Here is a 23900-nt window from a genome sequence, read left to right as displayed (position 1 = left end):
CAGAAATTTGAAGAGAAATTCAGACTACCTGAATCTCGTAAAGACTCTCCCTTGGTGGCTCTGAGAAGCATGAAGGCAGCATAAGAACACTGGGCAATGGAGGAAAGGATGGAAGACACGCTATACTTACTTCATAAGTTGGTCTCAATTAGATATAGTATAGCCATACTCTAATCTGTTTGAAAGTTGCTGTCTGCCATATGCATGCTAAAATTTTCATTATAGCTACCTTAAATGCTTTGCCAGGGCTGGGCTAGCAAAGAGCTCCCTTGTGTGTGTAAGCAGGAATCTGTTGGAAAAAAGTGGAAGTGCATGGAAGAAACCTCTACTTTTTTGGATCAAGAGAAGAAGCTGCTCTAACTGGTGGTTTGACATCAGATATTTCCCAATCTGCCTAAAGGAGGCCCTTGTCAGCCTGGAGCTTCTAAAAAGCAGGCAGATGTCACACAAATCAGATATTGGTCCCAGTGAAATACAGCCCATGTATCCAACAGGAATGCAACAAATTGCTTTTCCTCTCCAATGCTTTCTTGTTTGGCTTCCATGGAGGTTTGTGTTTGTGGAAGAACTTGGGTCTAATTGTTGCAGACAGATGCCTGTGTTCTTTTAGCTGAGGCAGATGGGCAACAAGAGGAGGAGGTGGAGGTGGTTGTGAGGGAGGAGGTGACATTTGTAAATATGTCAAGGGACAATGCAAATTCAGCACAAATGCAGTAGAATCTTTTAAATGAGAAGATGAAATGATCTTTTATAAATGATGCATGGCTCTGGGAAGACAGCAATTGTATCAGTGAGGGTATTGATTCTTGACCATTTGTACATACAGTGGATGAAAATCAGTTATATGGAGTAGCAATTATTTTTAACTTCTTCCTATATAATGATTAATGAGAGTTGCTAACAATTTGCAAAATTAGCTATCACTTTCCCTCTTTCCATTAGAAACAAAAAAAAGGGGGGGGGCAAATAGCAGGCAGCATTAGGAAGAAAGAAGAGTTGTAAGTGCCTTGAGTTAACCTACTGATTTGCTTGGGAGTCTCCAAAGAACTGATCATTTCTTGGCCAGATGTTTCTTTGGGTTGATGTACACTTTGATATACTCTCCACAACAAGTACTCAAGTCTTAAGCTCTAATTCAGCTAAGTCCAAGTCCCTTATCACCACCCCAAACCTCAATCAACTGGGATACTGCCTTCCTGGGACCAGACCCTCGTTCTTTCCTTTGAGTACCTTACCCCTTTGTCCAGTGGAACCTTCACATCCATAGAGAGAGAACCTGTTTCCCCATTGATCATGGCTGTTCTGAGCTTCAAGAGGAAAGATAATGGTATTAGTCCCCCGGCTTACACTGGAGGGTGGAAGGCAGTGGGCTTTACTGACCAGTCTGCAGGTGATCCCTAGGAATACTTTCAGCTCTTCCCTTTTTCCTTTAAGCAGAATATAAGGAGGGAATATAGATTTGATTTTAGGTTCCATTTAGTTTATAATTCTAGACCTTCACAAAAATAATTCTCCCAAGTACACTGATGTACTTGATCAAACATAGTTCTATATTACTGAGACAATTTCCTTTAGAATGAGCCACTAACCCCCAAATCAGACTGGAAATCAATCCCTGTAAATTATAGACATGGCTCATTCAGCCTCAATATTCCCTGAGATTCAAGAAGATACTATTATGTTGTTATAGTTGTTGGAAGCATTGCCCATTACAGAAATTGCTTCTGGTTTGGGCTTGGAGAGCTTCCATTGAGAGGAACAGAGTGGCCTCAGAGCTTACAACCCCACAGCTGGTCTGTGTGCTGGTTGTAGAGCTACACTAATTCCTCTTTCTCCTGATTTCCCTACTCACAGTTTCAGCTTGGTCTTCCCACTCCACTTCAGAGAGATCCACGCTGTTGTAGTTAGGTTTGGGTTTCAGTTTCTTCCCCTCTCTGTACTGGAGTGGGCAGGTCAGGAAGAAAGAAATTAGGTTAAACATGAGGCTTGCTCAAGTTTCATCTCTTTTTGGAAGCCTTAAAAAATAAAAAAACAATAAAATCAAAGAATCTCAATGATTCCTTAAGGGAATCAACTTTCCACCTGATGAACATTTCCCTTCCCAATATTCGTGACAGACACTCTTATGGCCTCTCAGTGAATATTTCCCATGATGAGGAGCTCCCTATTTCATGAGCAGCTTGTCATAGTTTGGACAGCTCTAATTGTTAGAAAGCTCTTCCTCATACAGAGCTGAAATCTGGCTCCCTGTTTCTTTCGCCCATTGGTCTTATTCTTTCCCTGGGGCTACACAGAATGTTTTCCACCTGACAACTCCTGAGATTTTCCAAGGTGCTTGTTACTTCTGATTACACCTCTCCAAGCTAAATGTTCCCAGATTGCAGATGCCTCAACTCCCTCTGAATATGCTCACTTCGTCAATGTCACTCTCAGAATGGAGTGCCCAGGACGAGTGTCCATATTTCAGATGGGATTCTGACCAGTGTGGTGTGTGTGTGTGTGACCCGTATGGACCAAAATATTATATGGTTTTGCCTGCTGCCTATTATTCTGCTGGATTTCCAGGGCAGCTACACTGCCCTAATAGCTTAAATCAAGTTTTCAGTCAGTTAAGTGCCTTTAGCCTTCCTCACGTGGCACGCTGTTAAATTACATGTTTCCAATATTATGCTTGAGCATTGAATATTTTGCAGAACTTTCCATGCACCCTAAATATTGATCTTGTTGGTTTCAGTTTGTTTAGAAGAATACTTCTTGAATATGAATTTTCTCCCTTAATATGTTACCCATACCTTCCAGACTTTGTGTCATCTGGTTTCTGTTTTCATCTCGCTGATAGAATTCTTGAATGGGACAAAGCCAAGGACAGACAGATTCTGCAGTGCCTAATAAAGACCTCCCTGCAGCTCGACATAGAGCCATTAATCAAGTCTTTGAATGTTATTATTTTCTGGCCCTGTCTTCTCTCCCTCCCTCTCTCTCTGATACAAAGACAGATTATTGTCAAGTTATCTGCTACTAGGTTGGCAGCGCTTCCCAGCTTTAGTTTAATAATAGATCAAAAAAGGAAAGGGATGGTTTATTATTGGAGTAAATTACAAATTAATCAGAGGGTCTACTTTTAGCAGAATGAGGCCCCTGAAGATGCTTGAAAGGTTGAAGTCCCCTATCACTGTCTATCGTGCTGCTGTCACTTTTTTATTTTTTCAAGAAATTGTCACCCTTATTTCTTGCCTATCTGGGAGGTCTGCACTATAACTGCCACAGCAGTATCTCCCTACATTCTTCTCTTTCTCCTCACCCATGCTTGGATGATGTTTTGATTCCTGGCCTTGCTGATGCCTGTGCTCATAACAGATAGCACTACTCTGCCATCTTTTACACTTAATCTTTTTCTTTTGAGTAAAGTACAATATTCCTCATCATTGCTATTGTCTAATTCCTGGTGATATCTGAAAGATCATCTTTAGCTCCTATTATTAAAACCATAATTCCACCTTTTATTTTTTAAAGATTTATTTATTTATTTATTTATTTATTTATTTATTTATTTATTTATGATAGACACAGAGAGAGAGACAGAGAGAGAGAGAGAGAGAGAGAGAGAGGCAGAGACACAGGCAGAGGGAGAAGCAGGCTCCATGCCGGAAGCCCGACGCGGGACTCGATCCCGGGACTCCAGGATCGCGGCCTGGGCCAAAGGCAGGCGCCAAACCACTGAACCACCCAGGGATCCCCCATAATTCCACTTTGTATAATTACTCATACTTTGAGCACTGACAGACAGATTTCAGGCCAACAGTATGGCTCCTGACCCTCTATCAGTTTGTTACTAGGCATACCCTCTATTACTTTTCTAAACTTCTCTATTGTTCTCCTTAGCCCTTATCACAAATTGATAGTGCTTTCTTTAGGAATCACATTATGTTGGCTTTACACAGTAATGTTTGTTATGTAATAATGATCTACATGGTATTTTTCTCTCATTGTTTCATTTGTATAAGTCTATTTGTGTATAATTCATTTTCTTATTTAGACTATAATCTTCTGTTTATAGCATTCTCAGAGTGTTATAAGGTCAGGCACCCAGCAGGTCCACATTATTAATTGATTGCTTGAAGTCTTATATTCATCTATCTAGATTATATAAATGGTGACAGATGAGTTTCTGATCAGTGTCCTTTAATTTTATAAGTCAGCTCCATGACTGACATATATTTTTTTCCTAGTGAGTCATTTTATTGCCACTAGGGCTGCCCCCCACAGAACTCACTGTTACAGGTCAGTGACCTATTATGGGTTCAGGTGCTTGCCCAGCAGAGTCTGAATTGGGAAGACAACATGGCTTCCAGTGTGCCCTCATGTCTGTATTATGAAGTTCTACAGTTTGCCTTAAATAGCTCAATCATTTGCTTTATGAATACTCAGGATCTGAACCAAACTGGAATAGAATGTGCCTTGGATCATTCCTTCAAATGGCACCTAGGGCAGATGAGCGTCTTGGTAAGTTCTCACAAAGGTGCTCTGCTAGTTATTGTCTTCTGCTACCATCTCAGTTCAGTATGAGACCAGAAGGAGAAAGCGCTAAGGTTCCTGTAGGACTTAGCAACACCCCCCCCCACCCCCGCTGGCCCTAACACTCACACTGAGAGGTGTGGCCATTGTTTTCATCAATAGTGGCCAGGTGCCACGACCAGAGGAAGCTGGGAGCCCCTAGCCCTGGAGGTAGAATTTTCAGATAAAATGATGCAACTTTCTCTCTTGGCTATTAGTTATTCAGTTGAATGCATGCAAAAGTGCCCCCAGCCCCTGTATCAGGATGGAGGGAGCTAGGAAGGAGGCAGGAACACTCAGGAACACATCACAAGACAAACTCAGGGGTGCCTCAGCTCTGCTCCCCCCACATCTCATGAGACTCTTTCCCTGCCATTTTTGTTGTTAACTCAGCGTTCACAACCCCTTGGGTGGGCCCTGGAAGTCTGATGACACCCCTATAGGCTCCAAGAGGAGTGTAGAGTGACTGAGGCAGTGACAGGAACCTTAATAAGTGGCTTGTCCTTCAGGAAAAACTACACATTTCATTACATGTTCTCTGGTCTATTCATCAATCAGTTCATGTATTTTTGCTTTGTCTTTCCTGCTAGATTACAAACAATTTGAAGACAGGGACCATGACTTACATTTTTTTTCTTATATTACCCATTGGGTTCTTAAATAGAGCCCAATGTGTTTTCATTGTTTTAACTGTTTCTGCGAACTATCTCCAAATCGCATACAGTTAAGATCCCAATGCAAATAACATCTGTACTTACCAGAGGTCGGAGGTCAGGATGTGAGAGAATGTAGCCATTGTTAGTGTTCAAGAAGGCATATCCGTGTACTCCTAGCTGCCAAAAACAGCAGGGATTGAGAGGCATCAGAGTTGTTCTTTGCGTTGGAAAATTGGAGCTAGAAAAGGGTTGGACTGCAAGATGGCAGCTGACAGCAGCAAGTTTTTCAAATAGGAATATTGCTGAGCCAGCGCCATGTTTCTAGCCATTAATTCTGAATTCCTTTCTAAATTTTATGGTTTATAGCAGCCACAATAATGCATATCATTATTTGGCCTCTTTCCTACCACATATTCTAGTTGCTTTGATGATGTACTCTCATTTGTTCCCCAAACAGGACTGCATGGCATGGAGGAGCAGATTGAAAAACTGAGGTGCTAGGAAAGAAAGAACTTGCTGAAGGCCACAGAACAAATGAGAACTAGTGGTGACAAATGGTCCCAAGAAGTCCAAACCATTGCTCCCATGCTCAGTGCCTGCACTTCCCTGGGGGTGGGATGGCAGGGCCCAATTCCAGCTCTGGGCTTGGTTGCACTGCCTGCAGGGAGGCTCCTGAGCCTGGTAGAGCAACTCCAGGGGAGCCTGTGATCTCCTCCAGAACGTGCTCCAGGCTCACCTTGTACCGGGGTGCCAGCTTCATCAGCTCTCTCAGGGCCACATCAGAGCCCACCACACCCAGAAGAATGCCATGGGAACGCTGGAAAGAGAAACACCAGGGTCAGCGGGGGTACCTACTTTCCCTGTGCACAGGGCCGACTGCACACTCCTCAGCAAGCCTCTTAGGCCTAATATGACCCTTCCTCTACAGTTGGATTTTAGGCTGAGCTCTTCGGAATAAAAATCTAAAACCTATCAGAAGAAACCCCGGGAGTAATCTCAGCTGCTGGAAAGATTAATTTCCAATATTAATATTTAAATTGTAATATTTAAAAGAAATACAAAGTTGAACGAAATATTAATTTTCATAGTAGAGGCTGAAGTATCAAAATCCAAGGGATAACCTATGGATGCTCTGAAACACACAAGGCCTATAAGGAGGAATTTATGACTGGATGGAGGATGGAAGGCTCTAGAAATTCCCTCACCAGAGGCCTTTACAAACAAATTTTAGAGGCTGCCCAAACTGGTAAGTGTCGTTTTGCTAGGGGACCTTTCTAGCCTTATATCCCCAGGACACTGGCCCCAAGTTCAGAGCACTAGGACAACCCCAAACTGGCTGAGGAGAATCACTGGGTGAGCTTTGGGAAGCATGGCCCTACCCCACCTCCCATCCTCACCCCTTCCCAACCAAGAGGTTCTGATATAGCTGGTTGGGTGTAGGGAAATTTGAATGAAATTTGAGTATAAAATCCTGCCAAGGTGGCTCTGATGCCCAGCCAAGTCAAGAACCATTAGTTTAAAGAGGTCAGCCTGTGGCCTCAAGTTCTAATCCCTGTTGCAGCTTCTCAGAGAGTGGTCACTCACTGTTTCATTCTTTTTGCTGAAGACCGGCATGGCCACGGTAGTGAGAAGCATCAAGTTCTGTGCCTGTGAAGTGAGCAGCTGTCAAGGAAGAAAGAGCAAAGGGCAGAGAGCTCAGAGTCTGTAGAGTGGGGGATCTACAGTCACTAATGTCACTACCACTGAAGTGTCACCTTCCAACAGGAGGAGTAAGCCACCCATGAGATTCCCCTTCTCTGCAAAAGGAGAGCTGGCAGAAATGCTGGAGGACAGTGGTGGGCTGGAGAGGGGACTAAGAAATGTCACTTAGCGATGACATTCCTAAGCCAGGGCAAGTGTCAGAACCCCAGAGCCCACAACCCAGTTCCCAAACATGCTCACGAAGTCCTCTGTCTTTCCCATGTCACGGATGAGCATGAGCCCATGGAACAGGCCCATCCTGCACACACCCAGAAATCTCTGCCACGGGCCGAAGGTTGGCATAGGCAACAGCCCAGGACATTTAAGGAGAAGGACACTGACACTGAGCCACCCTTAAACACAAGTGCATGCACGAGGAAGCACAGTTTAAGGGCAGGCCATGGTGTAGTTGTAGCTGAACTTGGGGTCACTCCTAACACACATGGGACAGACCCACAACCTCTTCCTCACTGAGAATGCCAGGGCCGTTTCATCCCCTACCTCCAAGACAGCCCTCCTCCCCAGCTGTCTCATCTCGCAGTGTGGACTCCTTCAGCTTCCTTGGAAGGGACTCCACAGAGCAACCCCACTTTATCATGAAGACAGGCCTTTACAGGTGGTGTGCATATTTATGTTTGATATGTTTGATCTTCATCAGGATCAGCCAAAGGAGGCGGCTGAGCCCATGGAGGTGTACAATATTCTTTCTCGGAGAATGAAGAACTTTAAAAAAATTGAATATATTTGACGCATAACATTGTGTAAACTTGAAGTGCTACTTAAGTGTTCCTTTGATACATTTATGTATTGTCATATGATTGCCATTGTAGTGATGTCTTTTACATTACATAAGTCTTTATTCGTTATACTGTGTATAGATCACTAACCAGCAAGTCTCTTCTTCATCTGATTTTTCAATTCAGGGTTTTAGAAGTAAGGTTTTCAGAAAGTGAGTGGTTTCAGTAGACTAGTTTTACTAGCTACTGGATCCAGGAAGACCCCAGGGTTGGACAAGGGGACAGCAAGAAGCAGTCTGGGTCCCTGGTAACCAGGAAGCTCCTCACCAGCTCCAGGTTGGCCACCTCCAAAGTTCTCTTACATGAGGAAGAATTACACTTTTATCTAAGCCACTATGTTCAGGTTTCTCTTCATCCCAGTCCGATACATCATCACTGAAGCAGGTGGCTGCATATGGGATACAATTTGAGAAGTGCTAGGAAGGTCCCTTGTGCCCCCAAACATCTTATCTGACATTCTGTGTTGGGTATTTATTCCTTTGTATGAGTCACTGCAACCCGCAGACAGTCTCTGAAAGTACAGGGCCCAGGAAGGGGAGCACCTGATGAAGCCATAGTATCTTGAGTTACTGGCCAGACTCCTCTGAGGGAAGTGAGGACAATGGGAAGAAGGAAGGAACAAGCTTGGAGCAGAGGGGCTCTGTCCATGGAGGGCAGACTTGGACAGGTCTGCTCACCAGGATTCTAGGTTTCTGGGGACAGCATATAGGCAAGAGTCTTCCAGTGGACTTAGGGTGTTCACCGCTTCACACCTTCTCCTGAGGAGGTGTTCTGCTCACCTCTCTCCTGACCCACCCAGGAAGTTACCTCTTACTCCCTGGTGCTCCTAACTCTGGAGCAGGGTCAGGCCCCCACCTTGCTGTCCATGTAGGCTTCCGTCCAGGTGATGTCATGGTCATGGTTGATGACCATGGGGCGGCTGAGCACGTGCAGGTACTCCATTACATTCTCCTGCGCATCTGCCAGTGTGGAGATCTGCGTGTAGTAGCCTGGCAGAGGGAAGGTTGCGTGGTTGTGGAAAGCTGGGAGCTCTGCTTAGAATTGCTCTCCAGGACCTATACACTCTCCCCCAGTTGTTCTTGGCTTACAGTGGGCTCCTTACTGGGGGCTGTCCTAGGCCACAGGGAACCACTTCCCCCAAAGGTTATGCCCTTTCCTGTGGACAGCTGGAGGCCAGTGGTGTGCTGCCTGAACCTGAGAACTCTGGGGGACCCTCCCAGTCCAGAGATGCCATGGGAGCAGCAGGGCCTCAGCAGCGAGGGCCATGGGGGTTGGCTTCTCTCTCATCATGATGCCCTCCTTACTTCCTTATGGGGTTATCTTCTAGGAGCACCCTCTCCTACATGTGGCTCTTTCTTAGGGTCCATTTTCAGTACAGTCTAAGACAGAAGCTCAGTACCCCCTACCCTCCTTCTCTGACCACTATCCTTCCTCAGTTACAGGGAGGGGTGCTACAGCCTCTTCCCTGTCACCAAGGTGATATTTAAAAGAGCAAATGACTTACAAGGCTGTGAACGACTTAGTACATGTTTACCTCTCTGGCCTCATTGCTTACCACCTCCCACAAAACATTCATTACACCCTCCAGAAAGTGAAACTGCTTTTCATTCCCAGATGACTCTTGTCTCAGACCCTTTGAACATGTTGTTCCCTCTGTCTGGAACATCCTTCCATATTCTCTATGTCCAGCTGACTCCTACCATTTTTTTTTAAAGATTTTAGTTATTTATTCATGACAGACACACACACACACACACACACACAGAGACAGACAGAGAGAGAGAGAGAGAGAGAGAGAGAGAGATTGAGGGGCAGAGACACAGGCAGAAGGAGAAGCAGGCTCCATGCAGGGAGCCTGATGTGGGACTCGATCCCGGGTCTCCAGGATCACGCTCCAGGCTGAAGGCGGCACTAAACTGCTGGGCCACAGGGGCTGCCCACTCCTACCATTTTTTATGCCTTAACATAAGCACCTCTTCCTTTAAGAAGTCCTCTTTGCTCTCTCCAAATGGAGGAAGTGTCTGTCCCATCAGTCTCCCAGCCCCTGTATAGTCTGTGCCTCTCTGTCCTCACAGCACATTTCAGATTATATCACCACTGATGATTCTCTTATCTGTCTCTTCTGCTGAACAGGAGCAAGAACAAAACTAAGTCCATACTGACCGCAATTTGGAAGCTTTACCAGGTACCACAATACATGCTCCATAAAATTTGATTGAATCCAGAGCACCCACGTTGGCATCATGTAGCACAGGTGTTGGGTTCTGGCCAGAGACAAATGAGGACTGCACCCAAAACATTATTCTAAAGAAAATAACCCTCTACTTTTTGTCTGGAGGCAGAACCACAGCAAATGAGCTTAATTTGCAATGAGAGGAATGGAGGCTAGACATAAGAGAGAACTTATATTTAAACTGAGTCTCACTCCTGCCTCACCCTGTCTGTATTGTGGTTCATATAGGCTTTATTTGAAGAGAGAGTTTTCTCTTCTGCAAACACTGGATAGAAGACCTCCCAGTTTCATTTCAGGAAATGAAATGACCTAGAGTCCCTGCGGGGGTAATTATGCATTTCCTCAAGGTTTCATGGGGCACTCTACATTTTGTCTAGCTTTTTCCAAATAAGAAGGAGAGGCAGATACTGTCATCTTGACACAGCACCATTCCTCTGCAAAGGCCCCATGTAGGAACTATGGCTCAGCATCCCTGATGACTGGGTGCAGACTGCAAGGAGCTCAGCTCACACACTACCTACCTTTGTTGTTACATGCAATCCACTTCATGCGGTCAGCGAAAGTCACTTCTCTTCCGATAAGATAAGTGAAAACTCGAATCTAATCCACAAGACACAGATGTACTCAGCAGCCATAATTTCTGGCTATAAGTAGTGTTAATATTATTTATGTGAGTCTTAGATATCAGGTCAAACACTTTACTGACTTTGGATTCTCCACTCTCATCCTTTTGACTAGAAAGAACCCTGAGGCCCAGGTTGTGGTGGGACTTGCCAGGGTCATGGTGATGTGGGCCCAGTACAGGGGGGGAGGGCCACAGCCTGGCAGTCTTCCTCTCAACACCACATCTGATCTCTCACTCTGAATTTTTTCTCGCATGAGTTCTTTGTGCCTAGAGTCAACATAATTTTGGAACATCAACCTGGGACATACTATCTGAATATACTAACAAGTTTAATGGAGCAGAACATTTGAACTCAGGGCAGGCCCAGTTCTTCTGGGCAGCACTAGTTCTCCCATGTAGACAGTAGAATACTTCCCTTGGCCCCTTCTCCTGCCCCTAGTCCTCCACCAGAAGAGTAACCTTGCGATCAGGCCAGTTGTACTTCTCAAACACTGGCTTGTAGTCCTCCACAGCCCCATCAGTGATCAACATGATGGCCTGGTTGCAGAGGCTTCCTTGACGGGCCTCTTGGAACTGTGTGGGGAAAGAAAAGTCACTGTGACTATAGGCCATCAGCTGCCCTCCCCATATCTCTACCTTGTCTCCTAACCCTTCACTCTCCAGCTTCATCAGGTGTGGATACCTGCTTGAGGATCTGGAATGCTTCAGTCAATGCTGGGTTCACGATGCCCACACCCTTGACCATCAGCTCATCTACCAGCTGTTTGAAATGCTGTCATGGGTAAGAAATTAGAGAAGGGTCAGTGGATTGACTGCAAGAGAACCTTCATCTCTGGTGTTAATTTCAGAGGCTGTTTAGAGCTATTTTACCAGGACATGATTGTGGGATCACTCTTTTCATGATCCAGCTAATTTTATCATGGGCCTCTACAGTAGATGTTTCTCAGGTGTGCCCAAGATAAATTAAGACAGTGTAAGTGGAAAAAAAAAAAAAAAGACTGTATAAGTGGCTGGGTGCAAACATGTCCCCACTACTGGAATGCCAAGTGTGAGCCCATCCAGAGCAGGGAGACAGTCCAGGCAGGCCTTCAAAGAGTCACTGTCTAGGTTGCCAGGTTCCCAGCACCTTTAGCACCCAGCCCAATGTAACCAAACTGAACATTTCACAGGGGAAACTGTAGAGGCCATCAAGGGCTCCAGGATCCAATCTGAGGCCAGCATTCAAGAAGCAGCCAAACTCAAATTCCCCAGCCAAAGGAAGAAGTATCTATCACATGAAAACGTTTCCCTTAAAAAAAAATTGTCTCTCTTCCTTGGCCTTTGAGAAGGACTCAATCCAATGGGTCTGAACTTCTCTTCCTTTTGGGGGAAACTCCTTATGACTGATATAGTGGAAATGTTCACAGAAGAGGCAAAGAGGGAAAGAGAGTCTTGGATAATCTACAGAGTGAAAATGCAGTCTTGAATAAGGAAATTTCCCTTGGGTGCGAGGTCTCTCTTTGCTCACTATTTGCTTTGATAGGCAGGCAGCATATTTATGAAGCAAATTCTTGGATGTGTTTACATGGGTACCTGCTTTGCCCTTCTTCCAAATGCCATGGGCCATCAGGCAGTTTGAGTTGGTGACTGCCCACCATCCTAATCAGAACAGGGGCTTGTAAGCATCAGGCACTCACCAATTGATAGACACTCACCTCACGATTGTCTCGATCTGCCTGGACCAGGGTCCCTTTAAAACAAGGCTCTATGTAATGGATGTAGTCACTGTACTGCAGTTGCAGAGGGCAGAGGGGACAGGAGAACAGGTAGGGTCAGTTTGGAAGGTCAAAGCCCAGTGAAAAAGCTCAGGCAACTCACAGGTTACCTAGGCACCTATGTAATATTATCTTGGGGTACTCTATGCTTCTGGCAGTTTTTTTGAGTAATAAGAACAGTGGGGCTTTAACTCCAAAAATTCTCCCTCAAATCCTGGTCTTCAGCCGTTTTCTCAGGTGGCTGGCTGAGTGATGTCCATCTCCCAGAACACAAAGAGAACCTGAAGGTACTGAGAGAATCCCTTTGGTCTTCACCCCTAGGCCTAGACAACAAAGTGCCTTCCATGAGAATCCTAGAGCTTTCCAAGTGTAGACCCCTCCCCAGGGCCTGGGTTTGGGGATTAGGAATATGTTTTTCACCCTTTGCCTTGCACTTACTTTTTTTTTTTTAATAAAAATTTTATTTATTTATTCATGAGAGATACAGAAAGAAAGGCAGAGACACAGGTAGAGGGAGAAGCAGGCTCCATGCAAGGAGCCCGATGTGGGACTCGATCCCAGGAATCCGGGATCACATCCTGAACCAAAAGCAGATGCTCAACTGCTGAGCCACCCAGGCATCCCTGCCTTATACTTACAATGGAGATCTTCTAGCTATCCACAGGGATGGGAAAGGAAAAAGATGAATTATTATTGCCCTCTTTTTCTTAATCACTCCACTTCCTTACAATTAAAACTCAAATCTTCAAAATGTCTTTAATCTACTTCTGTTTAAATAAGAGAGGGAGGTGTGCCTGAGTGGTTCAGTCAGTTGAGCTCTTAATTTTGGCTCAGGTCATGGTCTCAGGGTCATGGTATCAAGCCCACATCAGGCTCTGCACTCAGCAGTGAGTCTGTTTGTCTCTCTCTCTCAAATAAATAAATAAAATCTTTAAAAAAAATAAGTAAGAGAGGGAGAGAAAGATAGGAGTGCATGCAGGTTCTAGGGCAAATGCTGGGGGGTCCTGGAGAAACATCAGGAGCAAATGCTTCCTCTACCTCTCCTCCCCAAACAGCAAGAGAAGGGTTGGGAGAGAAGCAGAACACACTCTGCAGAAGGAGTGAGAGCATACTCCCACTTTCCTGAAGGGGTCAGACCTGACCTTGTAGCTGTCCTGTCACTACTATAGGTCATGATCAGGGATGGAAAGGTGGTGAAGATGGGGAGGGTGGGATCCAGGAGTGGTGCAGGTGGGTAAATGATGCAGGCCTCAGGGAACAGTTCAGGGATGAGGAGGGCCCTTCTGACACCCTAGAATGAACATTTTGAAGTTAGATCATGTTGCCTTGATATTTCTATACTAGATATGTACATCCCACTGAGGACAAGCATTTTCAGCAATGTAACAAGCTGGTGGGACAAAGTTTTGGATCAGGTGACCTTCAAAATGATGCCCCCAAGGTGGCAATCAACTTTGCCTCCTTGGAGGGCTAAACTGGCCTGCTCTTTTGTTGCATTTCTGACTTATATCTTCCCATTTCTTTCTGCCTCTTCCCTCTCCTTCATTACTTTTCTATGGCAGGCAGAGCTACCTGCAGGAAGAGTCGCAGTAAAAGCAGCACCAGGGTTTGCTGGTTCCTTTCTAGGTCTTCACTACCTACATCTCCCTTCTCTTGACGTATTTGAATTTGGGTGGGATGCAAGAAGTAGGAGATCTGGGAATGCTGTAAAAAGCAAGAGCCAGGGCATAATGGAGAGGCTGTTCCAGCAATGGGTACCAGTCAAGAGCACATGGATGTGGGTAAGTCAGATATTTGCTCAGGGCCAGTGTCTTTTAATTTTTATTATCAGACTCATCTCAGAAATTGATGAAACCTATGGAATCAGAAAAAATGGATGCACACATTTAATGCATAATTTCAGAAACTCTGTGGAACTCTTGAAACCCATCCTTGGTCTGACCTTAGGTTAGAAGCCCGAGCTTCAGAGGAGAGAATCATTATGCAGTATGTACATCAAGTGATTCTAGTACAAGCAGAAAAAAGTTTTTTTTTTTTTCCTAGGGAGAGCTATTCTAGAACAGGAAGTCACATTTACCGCAATGATGTTAACAAAGTCATTCTCCCCCAGTGTGTCCAAGATGGTGGAGATGGTGTGCTTGGCAATAGTCATCCGCAGCCCCTTCATGCTGCCACTAGTATCTACCACAATCACTATGTCCTTGGGAGAAGTAGCAGCTTGTATGTACCTTTAGCAGAAAGAAAGCACAGGCCAACAATCGGAAAACTAAAGCCAGAACAGCCACCCAACTGAGTCTCTAGTTATTTCTATGCAGATTCTGGCTCAAGTGTACCCAAAGTTCAGGCCAATGGTTCATCAATGCCAGGTTTTATCATGTACCATATACACCCAAGCATAGTTCTAAAGCCATTTTGGGGTCAATAGCTCGAATGTGCACATCTAATGGGCCTGTCAAGTGGGAGAAAAGTCCTGGTGGTAACCCTCATCCTGTTTTAGACCGGCTGGTGTCCGAGAGGAGCAGGCAGCAGGAAAGGAGACACCTGGATTCCACCCTTGGATTCTGTTACAAATCTGCCAGAGGAGGGATGTGCTGGGAGAGGAGAGTCCGGAAAAGGGTTAGTTTAGAGACAATTCAATGTCCTGGAAGGAGGTTTGAGATGGGAAAGACACATGTGATGAGTCCTGGAGCAAGGGCAGCTGCAGAGACAGGGAGGAGTGCAGCCAGCAAGTCTCCTGCTCTTATGTTAGGTTAAGGTTCTACACACTTGAGGTCCTTGGTTGCTGGTGGGGGCAGGGCAGGGACCAGAGGAGTAAGCAGAACCCAGCAATTACAGGAGAGATGCCAACCCCAGAGACCTTTCCCCTGGAGTTCTTACCAGCCACGATTTCTGCAGTCGAAGGCAACGACTCCATTCTCATCAGGGGTCCATTTGATACCTAGGGGAATAAAGTCTGGTTCTTCCACCAGCCCAATAAAGGTGCTTCAGAGCACTGGTTTGGTGGTGAGGTCCAGTTTGGCCATTCCCAGGACAGGGTCAGTAGTGGACCTGGGCACGAGGGTGTGGGACCAATAGAACACACCCTGCAATTGAAGCAGTTGGCAAGGGGGAAGGCCAGCTTATGCAGGACACATACCACTCACATTGCCCAGACCAAGATTTGGGTTACTTTCACAAGTAGGACCCCCAAATATAATGCCTGAGACTCATTTGTAACTGAACTTCACATCAAGTTGTAGCAAGGGAAGCTTGAAGGAGGTGTGACTTTTAACATCCACTGCCATTAGCAAAGCATGGACAGAGTGGTAAACAGCCAGGTGTTCAGATCTCTAGACTACCTGCTTCTACCCAGCTTAATTAAGCATACTGGGAGAAGTGATTATAAGTGGTTATAAGATAGTAAGCTCCTTGAAGTCAGGGATTCCCAGTACCTAGCAGTATCTGACACAGCACCTAGCAGAGTTGATGCTCAATAAGTGTTTGTTACAAGAATGAAAAATGAATGAGTGAGTATGAAAGATCTTGCCTTGAGTACTAGCAAAGTGCTGGGGTAGATTTTGTCTTATTTATCTGATCAGAAACTTGGATAAACACATATAAACCACAGATAACACTGATATGATCCACAATAGGATCTCTGTTTGAAAGATTTTAATGATTGGAAATAGTGGGTTCAAAATAAAGGAATTAAAAATAACTGGTGAAATTGTAATGGGTTATGTTTGGGCTAGAAAAAAAAAATAGTGGCAGTATCATGCATGTCTAGGATTGTCCTGTTCCACAGCAGTTAAACTTCAGATGAGATGCACCCTTTGAGGCATTACTGGTCTCTCAAAGGTAGGTTTTTTCAGGGATCATATCCCCAAAACCAGACAAATGAAAGCAGAGTTCTAAGAGTGAGGGGCGGGGGCCAGGGCAGCCAGGGTCCCTGGAAGGAAGAAATGGGACCAGAGGGTAATGGGAGCTTGAGTAACTGGCTTCTGATGTAGACCTGAAAGCAGCTGTGAGAAGTAGGGTGTTCCAAAGGCCACATTCCTGTAATAGGATAATTGTGGGGAATCTGACCCTTAGAACAGTAATGAGGAGGGGGAATTGAGTCTGAGCTTCTTGACTCTGAACCAAAACCTTAGAATAGGGTTTTAGTGGGCCTGGTAAGGGTACCTTCAACTCCAGGAAGGACAGAAGCGGTCCTCTTGAGGGGAAGCTTGCCTCTTGAAGCGGCATAGCCTCCCAGGCAAAGATTACCAAGTACAGGAGAAACAGGCAGTGTGAGTAAGAGGCAATAGAGGCAAGAACCACCAGATGTAGCCTCCCAAGGACCACAGGTGTTGGAATCACTAAACACAAGGTATAAGATAGCTATGCTGGAGAAATGACTGGAAGGAATATATAACAAGAAGCCACTGGGAACAAAGAAACAGTCTTAAGAATGTGGAACCTTTAGAAATGGAAAAAATACTTAAGTTGAAAAAGCATGACAGATTATTCTCAGGTAAAGGGAAAATTCATGCATTTGAAGGATCCATCCAGAGGCTAGAGTGAGAAGGCCTAAGGTGTGTCTGGCAGGAGGTGTAGTAAGAGAAAAAGGAGAGCACAAGGATGAACAATGGTCCCAAGGCTGGTGTCCACATGCTCTAGGACTGAGGAACAGTCCAAGCAGGATAAATAAGATATCCACACGTGGACACACAGTAGTGAAACCACACAATTCCAAAGATAGATAGCTAGATAAATGAATACTTTGAAAACCGCCCTAAAAGCTAGAATACTTACAAAGGAGCAGCAGTTAAACTGATAGCAGATCTTCCCAACATCAGAGGAAGCCGGAAGACAGGGGAAACACAGTTTTAAGGTAACGAGAAAATAACCGGTAATTTAGAAATGCATTCCCAGCAGAAACAATCATTAAAGAATACAACAGTATTGATAAAGAACAACAGTGTTGTTTTCTGAAATCTGTTTGGTGGGGGTGGGTGGGTTCTAATTCCTCTGTGCCTCTATTTATTCAAACCATTTCTCAGGGGTATGTCATTAAATGCAGGCTTAGTCACTCATCTCCAAAACAAAAGGCTTCTCCTTTCTGTTCTGACAAGAGGAAATGATTTGTGTAACTTGTAAAAATAAAAAAGGAGGGATTTAAAAACAAAACAAAACAAAAAATGAGGATAAAATAAAACTTTTGTAGATAAAAAAGCTGGAGCAGTTTACCACCCAAAGACCTACTGGAAAGGAACTTTTGGAGGATTTTTTTCAAGAAAGAAAAGGATTTTGGAAAGACAGCTTGAGATGCATGAAGGAATGGTGGGCAAATAAAATAGTAAACAAAGAGTTAATTCCAAATAGGCAATGTTTGTCTCAAGTAACAGTAATAGTATCTAACTTGGAATAAAAAAAGGGAATTATTAGATAACAGTGGAATGGAAGTCAAGGTAGGAGAAACGCAAGAGTCCTAAAGCCCTTTGTGACTGGACAGAGAATAAAGATAATATTTATTTTTAACATCTTGAGTTAGTATGCCTGATAAAGTTTCAGGAATAATTGCTAAAAAGACCCTAGAAGGATAAATTCCAAATTGACAGAAAAATAGATAAGTAATGAAGGGGGCATTTATCAAAAATGTTAATCACTGAAAAAGACAAGGAGAAAAAGGAAACATGAAAATAGAGGAACAAGTAAAATTTTAAAAATCATATAACAGCATGTTCAAATCTATCAATACAATAAATATAAATGTATTTAATTTGCCAACTAGTAAAAGAGATGGTCAGTTTGGATAAAAATTGAAAGGATGGGTTGCCTGGGTGGCTCAGCGGTTGAGCATCTGCCTCCGGGCTCAGGGCGTGGTCCTGGAGACCTAGGATCGAGTCCCACATCCGGCTCCCTGCATGGAGCCTGCTTCTTCCTCTGCCTGTGTCTCTCTGCCTCTTTCTGTGTCTCTCATGAATATATAAATAAAATCTTTTTTTTAATAATTGAAAAGCTATGAGCTATCTTCAAGAGATATGACTAAAACAAAATGCCATAGAATGTTGGAAGTAAAAGGAGGCAAAAAATATATTATTACTCAAATACTAACCAAGAGCAAACTTGTATTGCCCTATGGATATCAGACTTAAAATAAAAGGTGTCATAGGGCCTAAGATGGTCAGGCAGCAAAGATATAGGAATCAGCAAAAATATAGAAAATCTAAACAATATAATTAAAGCTTGATCTCACAACATATGCAGAAGCTTTTATCCAAAAATTAGGGCACACATATCCTTCGCAAGCACACATGGAATACTTCTAAAACTTGATGACATACTTGATGACATCTCAACTAATTTCACATAATCAGTACCACACCTGTCAGGTTCTCTGACTGTAAATAAACTGAATTAGAAATTTATAATAGGGATCCCTGGGTGGCGCAGCGGTTTGGCGCCTGCCTTTGGCCCAGGGCGCGATCCTGGAGACCCGGGATCGAATCCCACGTCGGGCTCCTGGTGCATGGAGCCTGCTTCTCCCTCTGCCTGTGTCTCTGCCTCTCTCTCTCTCTCTATCATAAATAAATAAATTTAAAAAAAAAAAAAAAGAAATTTATAATAAAAAGATAAATATAATTGTATATATTTGGATATTTTTGTTGGGCTGGCGAGACTGGGGACCTCAAAACGGTCGACCCCAGGCCAGCAACCTCCCAATAAGGCCGCCTTGCCGCCCTACCCTAATTAAGCGCACAAAGACCCGTAACCCTTGCCCTAATCGGAATGCCACCCTGACCCATCTTTCTGCCAAAAACTCTTCATAGACCCCCCTGCGGTTTGCCTGGGCGCGACTTCCTTGCTCTGTCCCTCCTCTGCGGCCGTGGAACCTCGCCCGAGAGCGTGTCCCAATAAAAGCCTGTTTCGACCAACTTTTGCCTGGCCTTCACTACTGATTGGATTAAACCTGACAATTTTATTTTATTTTAATTTATTTATGATAGTCACAGAGAGAGAGAGAGAGAGAGAGAGAGGCAGAGACACAGGCAGAGGGAGAAGCAGGCTCCACACACCGGGAGCCCGATATGGGATTCGACCCCGGGTCTCCAGGATCGCGCCCTGAGCCAAAGGCAGGCGCCAAACCGCTGCGCCACCCAGGGATCCCAACCTGACAATTTGAAAACACACTTTTGAATAACTAAAAGATCAAAGAAGAAATCACAGGGAAATTTAAACATATTTAGAGGCAAATGATAATTTATATATCACTAACCACTGATGAAATTTTGGAATATAGGTGAGGTCTGGAGCCAACAACCAAGAATTCTTGAGACATCTTTGGTGCAAAATGTTGGTTTTATTAAGGTAGAGGGGACTGGACCCCTGGGCGGGAAGAGTTGCCTGGGCCTGTGAGGTGGGGCTGATTATATACCTGCAGAGTTGGGGAAGTAAGGGAAAGGGAGGTTTCAAAAGGATTTTCATATGCTAAGGAGGACTTACAAGATACTGGAGGCCTTGCCATTGTCAAGTTAAAGGTTGCTTTTCTCTCTAGCAAGGCATTAACATTAAGACAATTGGAAGCTTCCTGAGGAATGTCACACGTACCTGGGGTGGGGTTGGGGTCATTTGTGGGATCTCAGCTGTGCTTTGTCCTCAGCTAGCCCTGTTCCCTTATCACCATGATACCAAAACACAGGCAATAACTTCTGTGTATCAAAGGATACAATCAATAGAGGGTAAAGAGAACCATAGAATGGGAGAAAACATTTGCAAATTATTTATCTGATAAGAGGTTAATATCCACCAAATATAAAGAACCACAACTCAAAAAGAGCAAAAGCAAACAATCCAATTCGAAAATAGGCAAAGGACTTGAATAGACATTTCTCCAAAGAAGATATATAAATGGCCAATAAACACAAGAGAAGATGCTCAGCCTCTCTAATCATTAGGAAAATGCAAATCATAACCATGATGAGCTACCACTCATATCCATTAAGATGTGAGTAAAGTTGGTTTTTTTTTTTAATATATAACAAGGATGGGGAGGAATTGGAATCCTTGTGCATTTGGTGGAAATATAGAATGGTATAGTTACTATGGAAAGCAGTATGGCAGATCCTCCAAAAATTAAAAATAGAATTGCCATATGACCCAGGAATTCCACTTCTCAGGACATATCCAAAATAAGTGAAAGTAGGGTCTCAAGAAGATATTTGTATGTCCCTGTTCATAGTAGCATTGTTTGCAGTAGCTAAAATGTAGAAGCAACTCAGGTGTCCATCCACAGATGAATGAATAAACAAAATTTGATCCACTATACAATGAAATATTATTCAGCCTTATAAAGGATGGAAATTCAGACTGTGGAGGCCAAGAAAATTAAGGCCATTCCACCTTAAGTTCAGCATTAGCACAAGTATAGCCATCTCAGGCCCCTGTGAATAAGAGCTGAAATTTACCTTACTTCAGTTACAAGAAAAAAACAGCTTACAACTTAACGCCCTAGAAAGCCCCATATTAGAATGAGAACAAAGCTCAAGCCAGTGGCAGGAAGCCCCATATTAGAATGAGAACAGAGCTTAATGCCCTTGAAAGCCCCAAATCAGAATGTAAACAGAACTTGAGAAATTCCTCCTCCCTTCCTGGAGGTCCCCTAGACCAGCCCATAAAACTAAGCTGGAACCCACCTTGGGGTCCAAGTCCCTGCTCCGCTTGCACTTGTAAATAAACCCTCGTGTGTTTGCATTGGTGTCAGCTCCTTGGTTTCTCGGATACTAATCTTGGGCACAACAAGACACAGGCTACAATATGGATGAGTCTGGAGGACATTACACTAAGTTAAATAAGCCTGTCAAAAAAGACAAATATTCTAGGATTCCACTTATACAAGATCCCTAGAGTTAGTCAAATTCATAGAGATAGAAAGTAGAATGGTGGTTGCCAGAGGCTGGAAGGAAAAAGGGAATGGTGGGTTATTTTTTAAATTGGTACAGAGTTCCAATTTTGCAAGATGAAGAGTTCTGGAGATGCATGGTGGTGATAGTTGCCCAACAACATTAATGTACTTAATGCCACTGAATCATACACTTAAAGGTGGTTAGGATGGACTAGAATAAGTAATACTAAAATTGGTATGGAATCTTAAAAGACCCCCAAATAGCCAAAGTAATCTTGAGAAAGAACAAAGCTGGAGGAATCACACTCTGATTTCAAATTATACTACAAAGCTGTAGTAATCAAATGAGTATGGCACTGGCACAAAACAGACATACAGATCAATGGAGCAAGACAGAAAGCCCAGAAGTAAATCCATAATTATATATGGTCAATTAATCTACAACAAAGGAAGCAAGAACATAATGGTGGGAAAGACAGTGTCTTTAATAAATGGTGCTGAGAAAACTGGACAGACACATGCAAAAGAATGAAACTAGGCCACTTTCTCATACCATGTAAAAAAATTAACTCAAAATAAATTAAATACCTAAATATAAGATGTGAAACCATAAAATTCCTAGGCAATAAGCTCTTTGACATCTGTCTTAACAATACGTTTTTGCACTGAGGAGGGCACTTGATGGGATGAGCACTGGGTGTTATACTTATGTTGGCAAATCAAACTTCAATAAAAACAAATGAAAAAAAAAACAATGTTTTTGATAGGTCTTCTCTGGCAAGGCAACAAAAGCAAAAATAAAACGGGACTACATCAAAGTAAAAAAATTTTGCAGTGAAGGAATCCATCAACAAATAAAAGGCAACCTACTGAATGGGAGAAGATATTTGCGAATGATATGTACAATAAGGAGTTGATATCCAAAATATGTAAAAAAAACTCATACAACTCAACAACAAAAAAGCAAACAACCTGATTGCTTGAAGAATAGGCAGAGGACCTGAAAAGACATTTTTCTTTTCTTTTTTTAAGACATTTTTCTAAAGGAGATGTACAGATGGCCAACAGATAAATGAAAAAATGCTCAGCATCACTCATCAGAGAAATGCAAACCAAAGCCACAACAAGATACTACCTCACACCTGTCAGAAAAGGCTATTATCAAAAAGACAAGAAATAACAAGTGCCAGCAAGAATGAGGAGAAAAGGGAAACCTAGTGCACTGTTGATAGAAATATAAATTGGCACAGTCCCTATGGAAACATTATGGAGATTCCTCAAAAAATTAAAAATAGAACTGCCATATAATCCAGCAATTCTACTTCTGGATATTTATTTGAAGAAAATAAAAAAATCACTAACTTGAAAAGATATATGCAGCCTTATGTTTCCTGCAGCACTAACACAATAGTCAAGATATGGAAGCAACCTAAGTATCCACTGATAGATGAATGGATAAAGAAGATGTGACCTATATACATACACACACAATGTATACACACACACACACACACACACACACACACACAATGGAATACTGCTCAGCCATAAAAAAAATGAAATCTTGCCATTTCCAATGACATGGATAGAGCTAAAGAGTATTATGCTAAGTGAAATAAGTCAGACAAAAACAAATACCATATTTGTTTGATTCCATGTGTGGAATTTAAAAAATAAATGAACAGGGATGCCTGGATGGCTCAGCGGTTGAGCATCTGCCTTTGGCTCAGGGTATGATCCCAGAGTCCCGGGATTGAGTTCCACATCGGGCTCTGCATGGAGCCTGCTTCTCCTCCCTCTTCCTATGTCTCTGCCTCTCTCTCCCTGTGTCTTTCATAAATAAATAAATAAATAAAATCTTTTTTAAAAAAAATAAAAATAAAAATAAAAAGCAAATGAACAAACAAGTCAAAACAAACAGACTCATAGATACAGAGAACAAACGAGTGGTTGCCAGAAGTAACGAGATTAGGCAATGGGCAAAGGAGGTGAAGGAGATTAAAAGATATAAACTTCTAGTTATAAAATAAGTAAGTCACAGGGATGTTATGTACAACATAGGAAATATAGTCAATAATATTGCAATAACTTTGTATAGTCACAGAGGATAATGAGCTTTCAAGGTGATCATTTTGTAATGTTTAAAAATATTGAATCATTATGTTGCACACCAAATCTAATATAATAGGTATATCAATGATAATTCCATTTCAAAAGTTAGGGTGATAAACCTCATGTTATATGTATTTTACCAAAATTAAAAATTTTTTAAAACCGCTACTAATTACACCTTGTGAGATGCAGCAAAAGTACAGCTGCTGGAGCCAAGGTCTCTCCATAAACGCTTATTTTTGAAACAAAGAAACGCTAAAAATTAAAGCTAAGTTAGAAAGAAGAACAACAGATGAAGGAGGCAAGACGGCGGAAGAGTAGGGTCCCCAGGTCACCTGTCCCCACCACATTACCTAGATAACCTTCAAATCATCCTGAAAACCTACGAATTCGGCCTGAGATTTAAAGAGAGAACAGCTGGAATGCTACAGTGAGAAGAGTTCGCGCTTCTATCAAGGTAGGAAGACGGGGAAAAAGAAATAAAGAAACAAAAGGCCTCCGAGGGGGAGGGGCCCCGCGAGGAGCCGGGCTGAGGCCGGGGCGAGTGTCCCCAGGACAGGAGAGCC

General features: G+C 43.3%; 1 protein-coding gene across 1 annotated transcript in view; it reads right to left on the bottom strand.

Moving 5' to 3' along the window:
- CACNA2D4 (calcium voltage-gated channel auxiliary subunit alpha2delta 4) overlaps positions 1-23900 on the bottom strand; it is a 115308-nt gene that overhangs the window by 73873 nt on the left and 17535 nt on the right. Inside the window, exons 7-18 of the mRNA XM_055315374.1 lie at positions 15237-15297; positions 14437-14587; positions 12300-12374; positions 11288-11377; positions 11065-11178; positions 10502-10580; positions 8603-8736; positions 6795-6872; positions 5947-6027; positions 5313-5387; positions 1853-1939; positions 1236-1307 (exon numbers count right to left, since the gene is read on the bottom strand). Of these exons, the coding sequence (XP_055171349.1) occupies positions 1236-1307; positions 1853-1939; positions 5313-5387; positions 5947-6027; positions 6795-6872; positions 8603-8736; positions 10502-10580; positions 11065-11178; positions 11288-11377; positions 12300-12374; positions 14437-14587; positions 15237-15297 (1097 nt within the window). The remainder of the gene's footprint in view (positions 1-1235; positions 1308-1852; positions 1940-5312; positions 5388-5946; positions 6028-6794; positions 6873-8602; positions 8737-10501; positions 10581-11064; positions 11179-11287; positions 11378-12299; positions 12375-14436; positions 14588-15236; positions 15298-23900) is intronic.

Source organism: Nyctereutes procyonoides, unplaced genomic scaffold (genome assembly GCF_905146905.1).
Source record: "Nyctereutes procyonoides isolate TBG_1078 unplaced genomic scaffold, NYPRO_anot_genome, whole genome shotgun sequence".
Lineage (NCBI taxonomy): Eukaryota > Metazoa > Chordata > Mammalia > Carnivora > Canidae > Nyctereutes > Nyctereutes procyonoides.
The sequence above is the reverse complement of the archived record's forward strand: the minus strand, read 5'-3'. Positions and strand labels throughout refer to the sequence as shown.